Source organism: Geotrypetes seraphini, chromosome 8, assembly GCF_902459505.1.
Source record: "Geotrypetes seraphini chromosome 8, aGeoSer1.1, whole genome shotgun sequence".
Taxonomy (NCBI): Eukaryota; Metazoa; Chordata; class Amphibia; order Gymnophiona; family Dermophiidae; genus Geotrypetes; species Geotrypetes seraphini.
This window is the reverse complement of record NC_047091.1, coordinates 9,752,919-9,772,423: the sequence shown is the minus strand read 5'-3', so window position 1 is coordinate 9,772,423 and position 19,505 is coordinate 9,752,919. Positions and strand designations below refer to the sequence as shown.

General features: G+C 45.2%; 1 protein-coding gene across 1 annotated transcript in view; it reads right to left on the bottom strand.

The window, feature by feature from the left end:
• The window catches only part of PTPRU (protein tyrosine phosphatase receptor type U), a 489,953-nt gene that overhangs the window by 202,872 nt on the left and 267,576 nt on the right, over positions 1-19,505 (bottom strand). The window contains exon 8 of the mRNA XM_033956533.1: positions 11,011-11,319. Within this exon, the coding sequence (XP_033812424.1) occupies positions 11,011-11,319 (309 nt within the window). The remainder of the gene's footprint in view (positions 1-11,010; positions 11,320-19,505) is intronic.

Below are 19,505 nucleotides of genomic sequence, written 5' to 3'. Positions count from 1 at the left end.
CCGTCCCCGTCCCCGCGGATAACCGCAGGAAACCATCTTCATGTCATTCTTTAAGGAGAGAGGGAAGAATCAGAGTATGAATGGCCACAACCACTGTCCCGCAAGCTTTGCTCTGAAGAATGCTGGTGTAGAAGGACTGAGGTTGAAACAGACACTACAGAATGACAGTCTCTGGTATCCAGAGCAGATATTGTGATGTCATAATGCCTCATTCCACCAGTGCCTAAGAGACAATCACATCAGTGATGTCACAATGGCTTCATTATCCTTGGCTCACATAAGAATCAGAGTATGAATGGCCACAACCACTGACCCGCAAGCTTTGCTTTGAAGAATGCTGGTGTAGAAGGACCGAGGTTGAAATAGACACTATAAAATGACATGGGATTATTTCCCGCGGTTATCCGCGGGGATGGGAACGGTGATGAATTTTGTCACCGTGTCATTCTCTACTGTACAGTTCATATACGTTAAAAATAAATTAGCTCAACTATCGTATCTAAGCCACCATGAAAGGTCTGTCGGTTACCAGAGCAGCAGTGAAAATATGCATCCAATTTAAAAAAAAACAAAAAAACACCCCAATAATCATAAAAATTGATACCATGAGAATCAACAGTCACTTGTTTACAGTAGATGTTTTATAAGCTGGGTGATTATAACGAAAAATCTAATAGGTAATTGCTTCTGAAAAGGCTCCTTGTTCCTGAGCCAAGACGTGAAGTCTCGCCTTTAACAGACCCTCTAATTTCAAGCAATTATGCCCACTTAAATTTTTTAAAAGCCTGCAGTTAACAAAGAGGAAAGACATTATTAGCAGCCCTTCCAAAATCATCTGTTTGTAAATAGCCTTGAGTTTGTACAATCAGCGTCCCCATGCATCAAACCAATTTTTTAACCCCGATGAGAAAAAGACCACCACCTGTTCTCTTTCTGTGTCTCCCCAGAGTATCTTGAATCTAAACAGAAAACCTAGCCACTTAGGGAAAGGGACGGGGGGCTTGTATACTGCCTTTTTTGTGGCTTTGGCATTCAAAGCTGACGGCACTGGAGGATTAAGCCACTTTCCCAGGGTCACAACGAGTAGCACTGGGATTTGACCTCACATCCTCGGTGCAGAGGCAGCAGTTCTACCAATGAGCCGTACCTTCCTCCTTGGGGGGTGGGGGCTGGACGGCAAGGTTGACTCGGAGTGGAGAAGCGGAAGGCTGAAGACTAGGAAAGCTTAGTTCAAATCTCACTGCAGCTCCTTGTGATCTTGGGCAACTCAGCCGGGCCTGGATTCTCTGTAGGCCGCCGATATCAGCGGCCGCCGATCGCATGTCAACCGCGCGACTGTGCCCTACAGAAAACCGCGCCTCCGTGAAAGGTAGGCGCCGGTAATGTAGGCCAGGGTTTTCTGGGCCCACATTTACGGCGCCTCTGTTGCGACTCGGGCCCATGTAGGAGCTCTATGGCGCCTAACGCCATTTCCGGCACTAGTCACACCCATAATGGCGTTAAGCGCTGTAAAGCGCCTATATAGGCATGATTCAGGCACCTACTCGCTATGCTCATGTCACCCCTCTCCTTAAGTCACTTCACTGGCTCCCTATCTGCCATCGCATACAGTTCAAGATGGTGTCAGGTCAAAAGCGCGCCGGGACAAAGGCGCGCCCAGACAATTGAGCGCAGCGCGGACGTGCGCGCCGCTCTAAATTACTGTTTTTAGGGCTCCGACGGGGGGACATGGGGGGGAACCCCCAATTTACTTAATAGACATGGCGCCGCGTTGTGGGGGCGTTGGGGGGGGTTGGGGGGTTGTAACCCCCCACATTTTACTGAAAACTTCACTTTTTCCCTGTTTTTAGGGAAAAAGTTAAGTTTACAGTAAAATGTGGAGGGTTACAACCCCCCAAACTCCCCATAACACCAGCGCGATGTCTATTAAGTAAAGTGGGGGGTTCCCCCCCACGCCTCCCCGTCGGAGACCTAAAAACAGTAATTTAGAGTGGCGTGCGCCTCCGCGCTGCGCTCAATTGTCCGGGCGCGCCTTTGTCTTTCGCGCCGTTGTCTATGAACCGTTCAAGATCTTATTGCTGACCTACAAGTATGTTCGTTCTGCTGCCCCCCAATATCTCTCCTCGCTTCTCTCTCCTTATACACCCTCCCAGAACTCCGTTCCTCAGATAAGTCACTCTTAACGTTACCCTCTTCCTCCACTGCCAATTCCAGGCTTCGTTCCTTTCATCTAGTTGCCCCCTATGCCTGGAATAAATTACCTGAGTTTGTCCACCAAGCCCCTTCCCGTCCCTTGTTTAAAAGCAGACCGAAAACCCACCTTTTTGATATATCCTTCAATCTTTAATCCTACTCCTCTGCCCTCCAACCCAGCCCACTGATTAACCGTTCCCCTTAACTGTATCCATGACATCCTATTTGTCTGTCTTGGCTGTTTAGCTTGTAAGCTCTTTCGAGCAGGGACTGTCTTCTTTGTGACTCCGTACAATGCTGTGTACGTCTGGTAGCTTTATAGAAATAATTCATAGTGGTAGTGTGAAGAGTTTCAGTCTTTGGGAAGCAGAGCTGAGACTGTGATGTCATAATGCCTCATTCCACCAATAAGAACCAACCTCATCAGTGATGTCACAAAGGCTTGATTGTCCTGTACTCCCCTCTGCTCTTCAAACCAGCCAGCAAATTAACCGTTCCCCTTAACTGTATCCATGACATCCTATTTGTCTTTGGGAAGCAGAGCTGAGCTTGTGATGTCATAATGCCTCATTCCACCAATAAGAGCCAACCTCATCAGTGATGTCACAAAGGCTTGATTGTCCTGTACTCCCCTCTGCCCTCCAACCCAGCCAGCAGATGAACTGTTCCCCTTAACTGTATCCATGGCATCCTGTTTGTCTGTCTTGCCTGTTTAGATTGTAAGCTCTTTGGAGCAGGGACTGCTTTCTTACTCTGTGACTCTGTACAGCGCTGCCTGTGTCTGGTAGCGCTATAGAAATAATTAATAGCAGCAGTAGTATTTAGGGGCTGGTAGGTGCTTTAATTTTACTGGTTTTCACCATTTTAAACAGCATTTCTCGATTAAATTAGGGGCAAGTAGGCCACCTACCGGTTCTTAACTTTCGGCGCTGTTTATAGAGTATCCTCTTTAATCCTCCACTGCAGTGCAAATTTAGGGCCCATTTTATCAAGCTGCACTCAAGGTTTTGAGCGCGAGCCGGCGCGGTAAATGCTCCAGCGCTCAAAGAATTCCTCTGAACATCGGAGCACGTACCTCTCGGCCTGCACTGAAAACCTCTAGCACAGCTTGATAAAAGGAGTGGGGGGGGGACACCTGAAAAGGCTACTGAAAAAAGGTGTACACTAAACTAGAGAATGAAACAGGGAAAAAATTTATCACCCTTCCCGCCCCATCCCCGCGAGCTCAGTCCCTGTATCTGCCCCGTCCCCGCGAGCTCAGTCCCCATCCCATAAAACATAGTAACATAGTAGATGACGGCAGATAAAGACCCGAATGGTCCATCCAGTCTGCCCAACCTGATTCAATTTAAATTTTTTTTTTTTTTTTTTCTTCTTAGCTATTTCTGGGCGAGAATCCAAAGCTTTACCCGGTACTGTGCTTGGGTTCCAACTGCCGAAATTTCTGTTAAGACTTACTCCAGCCCATCTACACCCTCCCAGCCATTGAAGCCCTCCCCTGCCCATCCTCCACCAAACGGCCATACACAGACACAAACTGTGCAAGTCTGCCCAGTACTGGCCTTAGTTCAATATTTAATAGTATTTTCTGATTCTAAATCTTCTGTGTTCATCCCACGCTTCTTTCAACTCAGTCACAGTTTTACTCTCCACCACCTCTCTCGGGAGCGCATTCCAGGCATCCACCACCCTCTCCGTAAAGTAGAATTTCCTAACATTGCCCCTGAATCTACCACCCCTCAACCTCAAATTATGTCCTCTGGTTTTACCATTTTCCTTTCTCTGGAAAAGATTTTGTTCTACGTTAATACCCTTTAAGTATTTGAACGCCGTCCCTGCCCTGCAAACTGTCAGATCCCACCCGCACAAGCCTCGAATAGTTATGATTTTATAAAAAGAGACTATTCTGTACAATTGTCATTTTATAAACACAAATAATACAGAGCAAGGATCAACAAAACCCCTGTCTCCCCTCCCTTTCACAAATATCCCCTTCCACTATTGTGAAAACTGAACAAACCAAATTACTACAGAATGTTACACAGAAAAATCAAGCTAACAGAATACTTCAGTCACACATGGCAGGAATAGTGTTAGGGGAGAGCAACTAGGGCAACTGCCCCCTGGTCAGAGAGAGAGAGAGAGACCTAAGCCAGCTGGAAGCTAAAGAAGCACAGCCTGGGCTTTGCAGTCCCCAGTTATGTCAAATACCAGTATTTCAAATCTGAAATATTCTAATCGCAAAATATAAAATAAATTTATTTTCTACCTTTTGTTGTCTGATAATTTTATTCTTCAAATCACATTGGTCTCAGGCTTTGGGTTCCTTCTGTCTTCATCGTGGCATGGCTGGCTCCTGAAGGTAAAATAGGCCCAAGAGGAGCTATTATTTTTTACCACAGGAGCAAAACTTTTCACTGTTTCCACGGGGCGGTGAAAGGTCTTGTCCCCATTCCTGCGGTAAACCAGTTGCGACTGTCCCCATTACTAAGGATTTACTGCGGTGACCATGGTTTACCGCGGTAAATAGTCCCCGTGTCATTCTCTAATCTAAACCCAAAATATCTTCCCCTTCCCTTAACTCCACAGGGAAGACCAAGTGAGCCCTCTCTCAATTTCTCCCTTCCCTGTTTTGTGAACACTGATATCATTCGAGGTGAGAAGGTAAAAACTACCTTCCATCTCCTGTCTTTCCCAATCCCCTCAGGCTGCTCATGCTAAGCAGGGAAGACAGCTTGTCTGATTCAGAACAAAATACTGAATGGGCTCCGTTACTCTTTTTTAGGTACTTCTAAGGCACCCTGTGCCTGCCAGTGGATTAGACTCCTGCGGATAGTGTAGCTGGTTTTAAAAAAGGTTTGGATAATTTCCTGGAGGAAAAGTCCATAGTCTGTTATTGAGAAAGACATGGGGGAAGCCACTGCTTGCCCTGGATCAGTAGCATGGAATGTCACTACTCTTTGGGGTTCCAGAATCTTTTGTTACTCTTTGGGATTCCGGAATCTTGTTACTCTTTGGGAATCTGGAATCTTGCTATTCTTTGAGATTCTATATGGAATGTTGCTACTCTTTGGGGTTCCGGAATCTTGCTATTCTTTGAGATTCCACATGGAACTTAATACTCTTTAGGGTTCTAGAATCTTTTGTTACTCTTTGGGATTCTGGAATGTTGCTACTCCTTGGGATTCTAGAATCTTGTTACTCTCTGGGAATCTGGAATCTTGCTATTCTTTGAGATTCTGTATGGAATGTTGCTACTCTTTGGGGTTCCGGAATCTTGCTATTCTTTGACATTCCACATGGAACTTAATACTCTTTAGGGTTCTAGACTCTTTTGTTACTCTTTGGGATTCTGGAATGTTGCTACTCCTTGGGTTTTGGCCAGGCACTAGTGACCTGAATTGGCCACCGTGAGGACAGTCTACTGGGCTTGATGGACCATTGGTCTGACCCAGATTGGGAGCTCTGATTTAATCACTCTTTTCTGGTTCCTAGGATACAGCAGTGACCTTGGTTAATTAGTGCTTGGTTCCCGTGAGAGGAATGTGGCAGAAGTATTCAAGCCTACACGAGTCAAAATCCCTCCTCCCTAAACAAACACTGTTTTGTTGTTTATTTGATACTAACATGTCAGAGGCTATTGTGCTGGGTTAACCTTTGACACCACTGCATATCTTCTAATGAGACGGTACCTAAGGCACCTCCTTATATCTTTGCAAAATTGTGATTAACGGGTTCAAATTCAACCTAGAGCTGGACTCTGCCATTCACCCTTCCAAGGCAATTAAAATGTTTACTGTGGGTAGACAATAGCCCTGTTCAGTCTCTGTAGCACAACCAAGCTTTTTATGTATAATCTTTATTATAAGATTGACAACAACATTGGAAAACATCCTGATTACCCAGTAATAGGAAATTTCCATCCACCTATTTCATGTCTGGGTTTAAGCAGGTCTTTCATGCAGATGTATCACATAAAAATTTTTTTAAAAGTCTACACGAAGAACCACGCGATAGACTTTCTTATCATTTGTTTTTTCCACTTGGGCTATGTTTACGAATGTTGTGGGGGTTTTTTTGTATTGAGCAACTTCTAAATAAAAAATATTTTCAAAAATATGAAAAAAAGCTATTGGCAAACTTTATAGATGTTATTGTGCAGCTTGGCTCTGTCCCAAAAAATCAAACTATGAAATGTTTTTTTTTTTTTTTAAAAGCTGATACAAAGCATATGGCACAACCCCACGGTAACTACTGGAAAAGGCCCAAGTGAACTTCTGTTGCAAGAGCACAGACCCCACCAAATGGCAGATGAGATTAAGGACTACACTGAGTAAATCTTTTCTTATTTCTGAATAAAAATCTGTTAATTAAAAAAAAAAAACCAACAGTGCCCCAAAAAATATCCAAGTTTTGTGCACTTTATATAAGGAAAGGGAAAGAGCCTGGGGCTTGTATACAGAGACGGTCATTAACTAGGGATCTGGATTGGCCACCGTAAGAATGGGTTACCGAGCTTGATGGACCATTGGTCTGACCCAGTAAGACTATCCTTATGTTCTTAACTAAACTCTGGAATTTGTTGCCAGCAAATATGGTGAAAGCATTTAGCTTAGCAGGGTTAAAAAAAAGTTTGTATAATTTCCTGAAAGAAAAGTCCTGATGTCATTATTAAGAATGACTTGGGAAAATCCACTGCTTAATTCTAAGATAAGAAGTATAAAATCTGTTATATTCTTTTGGGATCTTGCCAGGTACTTGTGACCTGGATTTGAAACTGTTGGAAAACAGGATACTGGACTTGATGGACCTTTAGTCTGTCTCAGTGCGGCAACATTTAGGTTCTTATGCTTTTATCAAGTCCTGAACTGTTTACACTCCTGCCGCCCCCTGCCTGCTATTTGGTAATGACCCTTATAGGGGTGGTGAAATGAAGGTTGGCTGGTTACACCTCAATTATCCTATTTTCCAAATCAGAGTTACATGGCAAAAAATAACATCCCAGAGAATGCTGCGCCACTCCTCATCATGCAAATACCCTAATTATTTACACTGGGATTTGCAAGTTAATTTAACCGCAGGCTCAGCACAGTACACATGTAAATAAGACACTCATTGAATTTGTGAATCACTGGCGAAGCCTCTGGGGCTTCCATGTTTTATGATGAATTATGAGACAGGGTCTGTCTGAGAAGCAGTGGCATTTAACTCTATGCATATCAGGCGCATTACTGCAAATGCTACCAACCTTTCGCTATGGTTCCAAGAACTGGAACCAAAAAGGCCGGCGGGCCTTCTACGGGTGTTTGGAAGGGGTATATTAGTAGGGTAAGAACATAAGAGCATAAGAATTGCCGCTGCTGGGTCAGACCAGTGGTCCATCCTGCCCGGCAGTCTGCTCACGCGGCGGTCCCCAGGTCAAAGGCCAGTACTCTAAATGAGTCCAGCCTCACCTGCGTACGTCCCAGTTTAGCAGGAACTTGTCCAGCTTAGTCCTGAAACCCTGGAGGGTGTTTCCCCTACAACAGACTCCGGAAGAACGTTCCAGCTCTCCACCACTCTCTGGGAGAAGAAGAACCTCCTTACGTTTGTACAGAATCTATCCCCTTTTAACTTTAGAGAGTGCCCTCTCGTTCTCCCTACCTTGGAGAGTGTGAACAGTATCTACTAAGTCTATTCCCTTCAGTTTCTTGAATGTTTCAATCATTTCTCCTCTCAGTCTCCTCTTTTCAAGGGAGAAGAGGCCCAGTTTCTCCAATCTCTCACTGTACGGCAACTCCTCCAGCCCCTTAGCCATTTTATTCGCTCTTCTCTGGACCCTTTCGAGTAGTACCATGTCATGGATTTGATATACAGTAAAAGCTTGGATTGCAAGTAACTTGGTACGCAGGTGTTTTGCAAGACAAGCAAAACAGTATTTTGTATTAAAGTTTTTGGGTTGTGGAGTTTCCATTATTTCTTATGGGGAAATTCGCTTTGATATATGAGTGTTTTGGATTACAAGCATGTTTTCGAAACTAATTATGCTCACGCACTGTACTGCCTTTCCACGGTTATAACCAAAGTGATTTACATATATTATATGTAGGGTTACTGGATTTTCTCATTAAAAAAAAGGATGCATGGCACTCCTGTTCTGTCCCAGCCCTGCCCCCACATGTACCTCGTCTCTTCTTCCCCAAGCTCGGGGCCACATCTGGAGGATGTCTGAACATACGCGGATGCAACACGATGACTTTGCATGCATGTAACAACTTCGCATCACATTCACGCATGCTCAGCGGCTCTCCAGATGCGACCCCAAGCTTGGGGCCTTCCAAAATCTGGACAAACTGCCAGGTTTTGGGAATCCGTCTGGGCACCCCAGACAGTCCTCTAAAAAGAGGGCATGTCTGCGTTTCCCCGGACATCTAGTACCCCTAATTATATGCAGGTACTTTTTCTGTCCCTAGTAGGCTAAAATCTAAGTCTTGTATCTGGGGCAATGACGTGCCCAGGGTCACAGGGAGCTGCAGTGGAAATCAAACTTGGTTCCCTAGGTTCTCAGCATTCATCATCCGGTTACTCTTCTGCTCCAGTGAACAAAGCTGAACTGCTTTACCCCAGCTTCACTGGTACGTGAAATTTCCTACACACTGCAAATAAGAGAGGACTCTGGACACAAAGCAAATGCATTACAACGGAGATCCTTGTGCTCTCCTAGCAAAGAGACGTTTCCATCGCCAGGTTTAGGGATCGTCACGTTGTCTCTCGTGAGATGCAGAGCTTTTATCTTATGTAAGTCCTGCGTTACGGAATTCATGAGCCGTTGAAAACAGAATTGTTTCAGCAATATTATGGAAGCAAACTGTGATTTATAGGATTTAGCGATGATTGACTTGATTCTGTTAATTTTAACTATTTTATTGTTTTCTTTTTATAGATCCGATGAAGTGATTTTTATTGTACACCGCTAAATACTTTTGTCAATAGCGGTAAATCAAATAATAAATCCAATCTGATCCGTGTCACGGTCTTTCTGCTTCTTAATCTTCATGCAGAAACATACAATACCCTTCTCATCACTGGTACTTAAAAGAAACATTTGGGGGAGTATTGGGAGGGAGATGCTGCTGAGCTGATTAACTGCATGAAACAGAGCATGCAGAATGTTTGCCTCCTTACCCATCACTACATCAGGGCCATATGAATAGAGCGTAGCTTCTCTCCTCACCAGCAATAGAACCATCAGGATAGTGCATCTCCGCTCTAATCATGATGTGAATTCTTCCGCATACATAGCTGTGGTGTAGCCACTGTGGGCCTATGTATGCGTAGGCCCAGTGGTGTAGTGGGGGGGGGGGGCTGCACTGAGCATCGTCTTGGTGGGAGTGCCGGCACCTCTCTGTCCCCCCCATACCATGCTGGCACCCTCTATTCCTACCCCCACCCCCTTGTACCTCTTCAAATCTGCACCAGCGCAAGCAACATTTCTGAAATCACTTCTGGGTCATGGAGCCAGGAAGTGACATCAGAGCAGAAGGCCAGAAAAGTTGCTCACACTGGCAAAGATTTAAAGAGGTATGGAGGGAAAGGAAGGGCACGAGTATATCATGGGAAGGGGGTGGTTAGAAGGAGCGGGGAGGGACATAGAGGAGTGCACCGAGTGCCGTGTATAGGAAGTGGCATCAGAGGGAGAGCCAACAGGGTCGCGAGGAGCACGGTGAAGTTCTAATTGCTCACGGCGGTGAACGACTAGCGGTACGGGAGGAAGGGAAGGGGGTGCGCGTGCGGCAGGGGGGTCCTGGGGAAGGAGCGGAGGGCGGAGACGAAAGCAGGGAGGGGCGCTGCCACCCTAGGCGCCTCTCACCTTTGCCACGCCACCGGTGGGACTGATTCTTGGCGTGGCTTTGTCGGAGCGTTTTTCTCCTGCACTCAAACGGCGGTGCACCACGCCAAGACGCGCACAGAAGACTGACTCGCTGAGCACAACAGCGGAGCTGTAACGTCAAGTCTGAGGTGACCCTAAAGCCCACCTTAAACTTTGCTGCACTAAGCTCCGAGGGTCATCGGAGGCCAAGTGTGACACTTCACCTTGGATGGCCCAAGATCCCTGGAGATCTGGCGGACTGGCATTACCCTCCTAGTAGTCCAGTGCAGTGGTTCTGGGGGACCCGCTGCCAGTCGGGTTTGCAGGCTATCCTTTACACGAGCGAGATCTGCATGCCTGCTACCTCCACCGCAGGCAAATCTCTCTCGTGTATATTCACTAAATTAATGTTTAATTAAGTTAATGTGTAAAGCTATTGAAAGGTTTTTCATAAGTCCTGGTGTAGTTTATTTATTGGTTGTCAAGTGTATATTTACTAGGGATATCCTGAAACCCCAACTGGCTTGTAGTCCCCCAAGATAGGTCTGAGAACCACTGGTCTAGTGAACCCTCCTTCCCTTCACCCTCATCCCCAACATAAAGTAATAAATCTCCAGTAATCTGGTTGATATTTCTCCCCTTCCCTCACCCCCAGGATTCTCCCCACCCACCTCAAAAAGACGACAGGCAGAAGCGATGCCAAACTCCTGCCTCCAGCACTGCCATGATTCAAAAATGGTGGCACTCTGATCCCAGCAAAATAGCTGTCCTGTCTTATCCAGATAGTTTTCTGGGTCACGACACTGAACATCAGGCAATACCCAGGCAACTTCTGGCTCTGCCTGCGGACCACCTGAACCCTATCCAAAGCTTGGTATCATGGGAGAAGTACAAAAGATCTCCGAGGGAGGGATGTCGGTATGGATGGGCAGATTGGATAGGTTGTACGACATTGTGTCTCCACTTACCGTCCTCGTCTGTCTGGAAGATCACTTCCTTGCCTTCCTTCCGCCCCTCGGGATTGGACAGGATGAGCTTGACATGTACGTTCTTGTAAGGCAGCAGGTTCTTGATGGTGTATCGGTTCGGGATCCGTTCCAGCTTCACGCATTCCCGGAACGTCTGGTTGTGGCTGTTGCCCACGGAGTAGCGGTAGCAGAGCGAGATGGTGTAGGTGTGGCAGCGGGTCAGATTGTAGCCCAGCGGTTCCCACTGCAGCGTCAGCTGCCGCGGCTGGATCTCGAAGAAAGCAAGGCCTTTGGGGGCCCTCATCGGTTCTTTTGGAAATGCACCCAAAAAATCAAACAGAAAGCAACAAAACAAGGTTATACTGGGAAAATCAAGCAAAGAAAAAAAAAATATTTTTGAACAGAAAGTTTGAAATAAGCCCAATTAGTTGGAAAGCTCATTTGACCAATAAGCCCTGGACTATAGGACATGAGGCATCCTCACACCTAATTTCAAAACAGCTTTAAAGGAGAAGGCATATAATTCCCATTCACACCACCAGTACACTGATCAAAGATACTGGGCAAATGCTCTCAACAGCTAAGGATCACAACTATGAAACAGCTTCTGTAGCAAGATACATCCCCTTTTGGCCTGGCAGTTCCCTCTTGCTCTTTTGGATTTCCGGTTCATTCTGAACCAAACTCTGCTGGGCTATGGTACCAGAAGACCTCCTTTGCAACTATGTAGGGCAGGGGTGTCAAACGTCGGTCCTCGAGCGCCGCAATCCAGTCCGGGTTTTCAGGATTTCCACAATGACTATGCATGAGATCTATTTGCATGCACTGCTTTCAATGTATGCTAATAGATCTCATGCATAGTAATTGGGAAATCCTGAAAACCCCGACTGGATTGCGGCCCTCGAGGACCGACGTTTGACACACCTGCTCTAAGAGATCCCACGTGCCTATCCCACGCTTTATTGAATTCAGACACAGTCTTTGTCCCCCCCCCACCACACACACAAACAATATTTTGTTTAGGGTAGGTACACCTTGGGCTTGAAAAGTCAGAAGACACAGCTCGTTTGCTAGGATTCAGAATCTCGGAGACAGCGAGACCAGAAGGCTTTGAGCATGCGCAAATGCTCAAAGCCAGTCCAGCCCGGCCCAGCCCAGAAGAGGGAGGATCTCCGACGCACCGCCCAGCCCAGGCCGCGCCAGAAGAGGGAGGATCTTCGGGCACCGGCACTGGTGCCCAGTCAGGGTAAGGGATGTCATTGCCGTGCTCGGGGGGGGGGAGGGGATGTAGGATCGCAGTGGAGGGGGGCAACGCAAGCGGGGGGGAGGATGCCGGTTCGCAGGGGGGATGCCGGATCGCGGGGAGGGGTATGGAGCAGCGTCGGTAGCCTCGGGGGGGGAGGTGGAACCAATCAAAGCGAGTTTCCTTACTTCCTATGGGGAAACTTGCTTTGATATACGAGCAATTTGGTTTACGAGCATGCTTCTGGAACGTATTATGCTCGTAAACCTAGGTTCCACTGTATTGTCATTTATAACTAATGAGACATATGATTGAGAAACTGTTTTATTTTACTTTTGTGATTATGATAAACATACCGAGGGCCTCAAAATAGTACCTGACGGGTCGTGAGTTTGAGACCACTGCTATTGGCTAAGGCTCTTTACACCTTCATTGTGATGTCATAGAACTTTATGATTACAGAAACATAATAACACGATGGCCATCCACAGCATCCACTATCTCCTCCTCTCCCTATTGGCTAAGGCTCTTAACATTTGCATCTCCTCTTCCTATAGGCCACTGGTCTCCAACTCAAACCCTTTGCAGGGCCACATTTGGGATTTGACGGTACTTGGAGGGCCTCAGAAAAAATAGTTAATGTCTTATTAAAGAAATGACAATTTTGCATGAGGCAAAACTCTTTATAGTTCTTAAATCTTTCCTTTTGGCTAAGTCTTAATAATAATATTGTCATTTATAGCTAAAGAGACATTTGATCAAGAAACTGTTTTATTTGACTTCTGTGATTATGATAAACGTACCGAGGGCCTCAAAATAGTGGCGGGCCGCATGTGGCCCCCCCGGGCCAAGAGTTTGAGACCACTGGTTTAGAGGTACGTGACTGACCAACAACCCAGTGCTCAGAGAAGTATTAATATTGATTTTTTTTTTTTGTAGACCATTTGGGTTTAATTCTGTTATTCCTTCTACTGAGAATTACTGTATACTGCTTTGTTGTTTTAACTTCAAAATGTAGCTAATCGAGTTTTTAAACACACAAAATCCTGAGCGATGAAGGGTGTCTGGAATACTTTGCCACTGAAATTAAAAATGAATATTGAATTATCATCTTTATTGGCACTGCATAAATATTGGGTTGCATGAGCAGTTGGAGGGTACAAAAAAATGTGGGAAGGGCGAGATAAGCTGGTTGCCTTCATGTAAGTTAAATGCGCTTTCATTTAGTTTTATAAGATATTAATGGCCTCTTTTAAAAGGCGCGCTAGTGGCTGTGCTGTGCTAACGGCCCCGAAGCCCACAGAGATTTAAAGGGCTCCGGGGCTGTTGCCGCGTGGCTTTGTAAACGAGGCCGTTAGATTTGGATTTTTAATGATTTTATATGTTTTGATTTTTGTTTTGATTGTCAGCATCCAGTTACTGACTGTAATTGGCTCATTACTGAATTAAGCTGTGCACGCGTCACAGATTAAACTCAAATTTGGGCACCCAAGCTTTATAGAATCTGGGAGATAGCGTACAGCAGGGGTGTCCAACCTTTTGGCTTCCCTGGGCCGCCTTGGCCGAAAAAATTTTTCTGGGGCCGCACAAATGTGCAAACGCTGCAGCAAGATAGAGGAGGGAGCCGGCAAGACGGTAAACACCAGGGGGCAGCAGAGGAAAACACTGCATCGCCCTCGACCGGGGCCGCACAAAATACTTCACGGGGCCGCATGCGGCCCTCGGGCTGCAGGTTGAACACCCCTGGTGTACAGAGTAATATTATTACAGGGCACCTTAGTTAATAGGGTAGATGACACCACCATGTCTTTTATTAAATACCAGGAACCATCACCACGCAGTAGAATTGTATTTTTTTTTTGTATATTTTAAGCTGTTTCTTCAAATATACCCCCTCCAGCCTGTTATTATTTAAACATGGCTGAACAATTTCTCTCTGGCATATAGATCATCATTGAATCTGCTTTTTTTTTGGTTATTTTTTTAATTAAAGTGCTTCTCGTGCTTCATGTGCAAAATAAAATCTTTAAAAGCTTCTTCTCAATAATTTAAACAGCAATAATTTGATCGCTAAGAAAACCATTCAATAGTTTTTTTTGTTTGTTTTACTTAGCTTAATCGCTGCTGCACTGTCGGCTTGGAATTAATCATCTGCGCTCATAGCTTTTTCAAGAACAGCCCCCTCTTCACTGCTAGTGCACCATCATGACTCCCTCCTGCCGGCAAATACCTCCCCCACCTCCAAAAAAACCCGGCAGGAGGGATGCCCTCTCCCTCCTGCCACCGACTCCGGACCTCAGCTTCCCTCCCCGTATCTCAAAAAGTTGGGAGCAGGAGGGGTGCTCCGTCCCTCCTGCTCCGTAGGGCTCCTCCGTGCGAATGCGGGCTTTAGGCCCCGCCCTGGTGCATCATATTATGCACAGGGTGGGGCCTAAAGCAGTGATTGGCTCAAGCGCATCAGGCCCCTCCCACGGGCTTACTCTACAAGTACACACCTACTTGCATAGTGCATACTTACAGGTGTGACCTGTTTTTTAACGAGGCTTTTGTATACAAACAAGGTTTATAAATTACTGTATCTTGATAAGATTTAGGACCAGATTCTCCAATATCCCAATAAATTCTAACGGGCCACTGTCGTAGCCGTAAATGTAACGATTTGAAAGAGACGAGACATTCTCAAACAACCACGCACGCAAATGAGGTTCACGGAGGGTCGCTAAATTTACATGAGATGAGTCGCTAGTGATAGCAATCGGCACATGCGCCCAATAGTCCACAGAGATAAGCGTAAATGTACGGGAAAAAGCTATGACGTTGGCACACATATCATAGGTGTGCCTTTTTGGAGCACAATTTATGCACGTCATAGGCGCTATTAGATGGAGGGGAAGGGAGGTGCAAGTGTCGGCTTTCAACAAACACACATAAGACACTTTTATTAATACACACAACCGAGACAAATGCTTTTGAGATTTTTTTTCCCAAAAAACTATTATACAACTATACTACCATAATTTATGTGAATGTAGTATTTTTTTAAAATCATGAGTCACACCCAGAAACACACGCCTGAAACGTGCTTTTCACAGTACCGACACCTCCGGACCAGCTGGTAAATTTTGGTCACCAAAATCCGGCATCGCGCTTGGAGAATCACCCCGGCAATGATGGAGAACTGCTCAGAGTGCTCATTTAAATATTAATGAGTCCATTTTACTACCATTTTAATATTTATGACCTCACTGAAATACATTTGCATGGCAGAGTGGAAACTCGGAAAAGACCACGGTGAACCGTTCTGATAATTGCACAGTAAAATACTGCCATGCTAAACCGGCTGGAGCCCGTTTAGTAACCATCGTTAAAGGCACAGTATGTTTTGAGAATCCGGCCCCCCTGTCTCTGTTGTAGAGCAGGGGTTTCAAAGTCCCTCCTCATGGGCCGCAATCCAGTCGGGTTTTCAGGATTTCCCCAATGAATATGCATGAGATCTATTTGCATGCATTGCTTTTATTGTATGCTAATAGATCTCATGAATATTCATTGGGGAAATCCTAAAAACCCGATTGGATTGCGGCCCTCAAGGAGGGACTTTGAGATCCCTGACCTAGATTTATCTACTTTAAATATTATCCATCTAGAACAGGGGTCTCAAAGTCCCTCCTTGAGGGCCACAATCCAGTCGGGTTTTCAGGATTTCCCCAATGAATATGCATGAGATCTATTTGCATGCATTGCTTTTATTGTATTCTAATAGATCTCATGAATATTTATTGGGGAAATTCTGAAAACCCGACTGGATTGTGGCCATCGAGGAGGGACTTTGACACCCCTGTTGTAGAGCATAGAAATCTGGTTAAGACAAACCCCTCTCAGGACCCTTCAAGGGTTGCCATAGGCTACAGAATGAACATAACTGGGAGAATACAGGTTGGAGACTGCTTGCAAAGGAAAACCTAACTTGTATTCGATGACAATCATGAACTAACGCAGTTACCTTAGACCAGGGGTGTCCAATGTCGGTCCTCGAGGGCCGCAATCCAGTCGGGTTCTCAGGATTTCCCCAATGAATATGCATGAGATCTATTTGCATGCACTGCTTTCAATGCATATTCATTGGGGAAATCCTGAAAACCCGACTGGATTGCGGCCCTCGAGGACCGACATTGGACACCCCTGCCTTAGACTGTGTCTGAATTCAAGAAAGCCTGGGATAGGCGCGTGGGATCTCAGAGAGAGGAAGAGATAATGGTTACCAAGTTTATTTAATCTTTGGTATACCATTTATTAAATATATACCTAAACGGTTTACAATTTTCAAATATTATAAAAATGAAAAAGAAAATTAGATGGGGGGGTGACAATGCAAGCTGACTTACTGGAAGAAGCGGGAGATGGTAAGAGATTAAGTACATCGAGGAAAAAAAAATCATAAGAGGGAGGAAAGCGAGGGAAGGGTATTGACACATGAGGGTAGAGTAGGGTTCGCTTCAAAAGAAGCGTTTTACTTCGGGATTACCGACTGCATGGAAACTGTTTGGACTCTTATTGAAACGGAAAAAGTCAGAAGGTGTAGGCGTCTTCGAAAAGGAATGTTTTTAGTTTAGACTTGCACTTATCGAGAGATGTTTCTAGCCTGAGGTCTGACAGGAAGGGCGTTCCATAGAGTAGGGGGCAATGACAGAGAAGATAGTTTTACGGGTTGTGTCGAGAAATAATTCACATCTAGACGGGACTGTAAACAGATTTTTAGTGAAGGATCGGAGATTCCGGATAGGAGCATAAGGAATAAGAAGTTTATCAATGAAAGTTGCTACTGCAGATGGGCAGACTGGATGGGCCATTTGGCCTTTATCTGCCATCACGTTTCTATGTTTCATATAACGTTTAATTGAAGAAAATTCAGCCCTTCCTAAAATCCTTTCCTCCTGGTTCCAGGATGTTATGCAGCCTGATCCTGTCTTTTAGATCTTGGCCCATTAATTTAATATGTCACCTCAGCTATTTTGTGTTTGCTCTATAAGACTTCTCTTTATCATGCTATTTTTACCAATCTTCAGTTAATTAGCTTCACCTTGCCTTTGCCTTTCCCTATAATTGGCTTCTGGTGCTGGTGGAGCAGTTTCATCCTATCCTTCCTTTATTCTTCTGGTTCAGAGAGGACATTATCAACAGGGACTGCAATTAAGGTGATTTCATCACAGAGTTTCACTATATAAATTGGGGCTCTGCGCTAACAAAACCTGACTTGTGCTAAAACCACTCAACTTAATGGAAGCCCATATTGGTAACCTTCACCATTAGCTAGATCAGGGCCAGGAATGAAGCCATCACTGCAATGGTCCTTGGCCAGGGGTCACTCAACAACACCCTCTCCAGAGAACACAATTTCCAGACCCTGCATTGAGCTTCTAAACATGGCCCTACATCCCTTCATCTTTCCTACAGGCAAACATTGCAAAGCTTCAAAATTATATATATATATACTATAAGGTTTTACTATATATATATATATATATATATATATATAAATATATATATAGTAAAACCTTGGATTGCAAGTAACTTGGTTTGCAAGTGTTTTGCAAGACAAGAAAACATTTTATTAAATTTTAACTTGATATACAAGCAATGTCTTGCAATACAAGTACATACAGTATACACACGTCACATCGTCACAACTGAGCCGATGGTTCTTCTCTTTCTGACACTGCAATAGTGAAGTGACTGTTCTATACGAGCGAGGTCTTGAGATACGAGTACGTATAGTATTTTGTATTAAAGTTTTTGGGTTGTGGAATGAATCGTCAGAGTTTCCATTATTTCCTATGGGGAAATTCGCTTTGATATAAGAGTGTGTTGTATTACAAGCATGCTTCGGGAACGAATCGTGCTTGCAAACCAAGGTTTTACTGTATAGACATCAAACTCGTATTTACGAACCGGGGGTCTTTGTCCGGGTTTTGAAAAGCTTCTGGCAACGAGCAACGTCGGGATGGCATTTGTGCATGGGCGGATGCAATGCGTGTGATGTCATCCCATCGCACCAGCGCATGCGTGAATGCTGTCCAACGTTGCTCGTGCAGGTCAAGGGGGAGGGTCATGGGGGAGGAATGGGGCGGGGCTGGCCGGAATGGGACAGGCCTAGGGGGTGGGGCAACAGGTCTGGATTTTCCATTTGGAAAATCTGGTAACCCTATATATGCTTAACCCAGCCGGAGGCCTGTAGGAGAAGGACCATAGGAGGACTGTACTTTCCTGGCTCCGCCCCTACTATTTATCACTTATATAGGGCCAAAAGACGTACGCAGCGTTGTACGTCTTGACATTTAATGCACAGAAGAGCTTACAATCTAACTTGGATAGACAGACATGACATACAGTGGTGCCTCGCATAACGAACGCCTCGCACAGCGAACGCTGCGCACAACGAACTTCAGGTCTTGCTTCCTACAACGAACTTCGTTTCACACAACGAAGTCGCCCGAGCTGCATCCTTCCGTGCAGGCACTGCGCTTAACTGCCCTCTCTCCGCCTGGCTCCCTGTGCAGTGGCGGACCGTCGGCTCGCAGGGGCCCGGCGCCTACTGCTGATGCGTTGGGGGGGGCGGAGCTACTCTCACCGCTTCCCCGATGCTAGAAAAAGAAAAAAAAATGAACAGTTAAGTCCCAGTTTTTGCCGCTGAGACTCTGCCCTCTCTCACTGTAAAATTAGACTCTACTTAGTCTGTCTTTAAATTTAAAAAAATGTGTGTTGTTTTAAAAAACAATTATGTTTTTAGATGTATCTAAATAAACATAATAACAAAAAATTTATCTTTTTTTATGTCATCTTAGCATATTTTATGCTACAGAACGAATTATTTTTTTTAACATGTATTGTTATGGGAAAACGCGTTTCACATAACGAACTTTTCGCATAACAAACTTGCTCCTGGAACCAATTAAGTTCGTTGTGTGAGGCACCACTGTATAGAGTTAAAGACAAGGTTAGAAATAGGTTAAGGCAGCCAAAGTCAAGCCTATATGTCATGTCTTTAACCTTTTGTGTCTTGTCGGTCTGTATAAATACAAAATGAGTGGAAAACCAAGTAGAGATTGCAGAAGGTGAACAGTGAGACCACACCCTGCCATCCTCCCTTCATGACCCTTCAAACCCCAGCACAGACCAGAGTTACACTATAACATTGGTGGTTCCTACACAGAACAGTGGCCCCCAATCCAATGACAAAGCCCTGCCTCGCATGTGG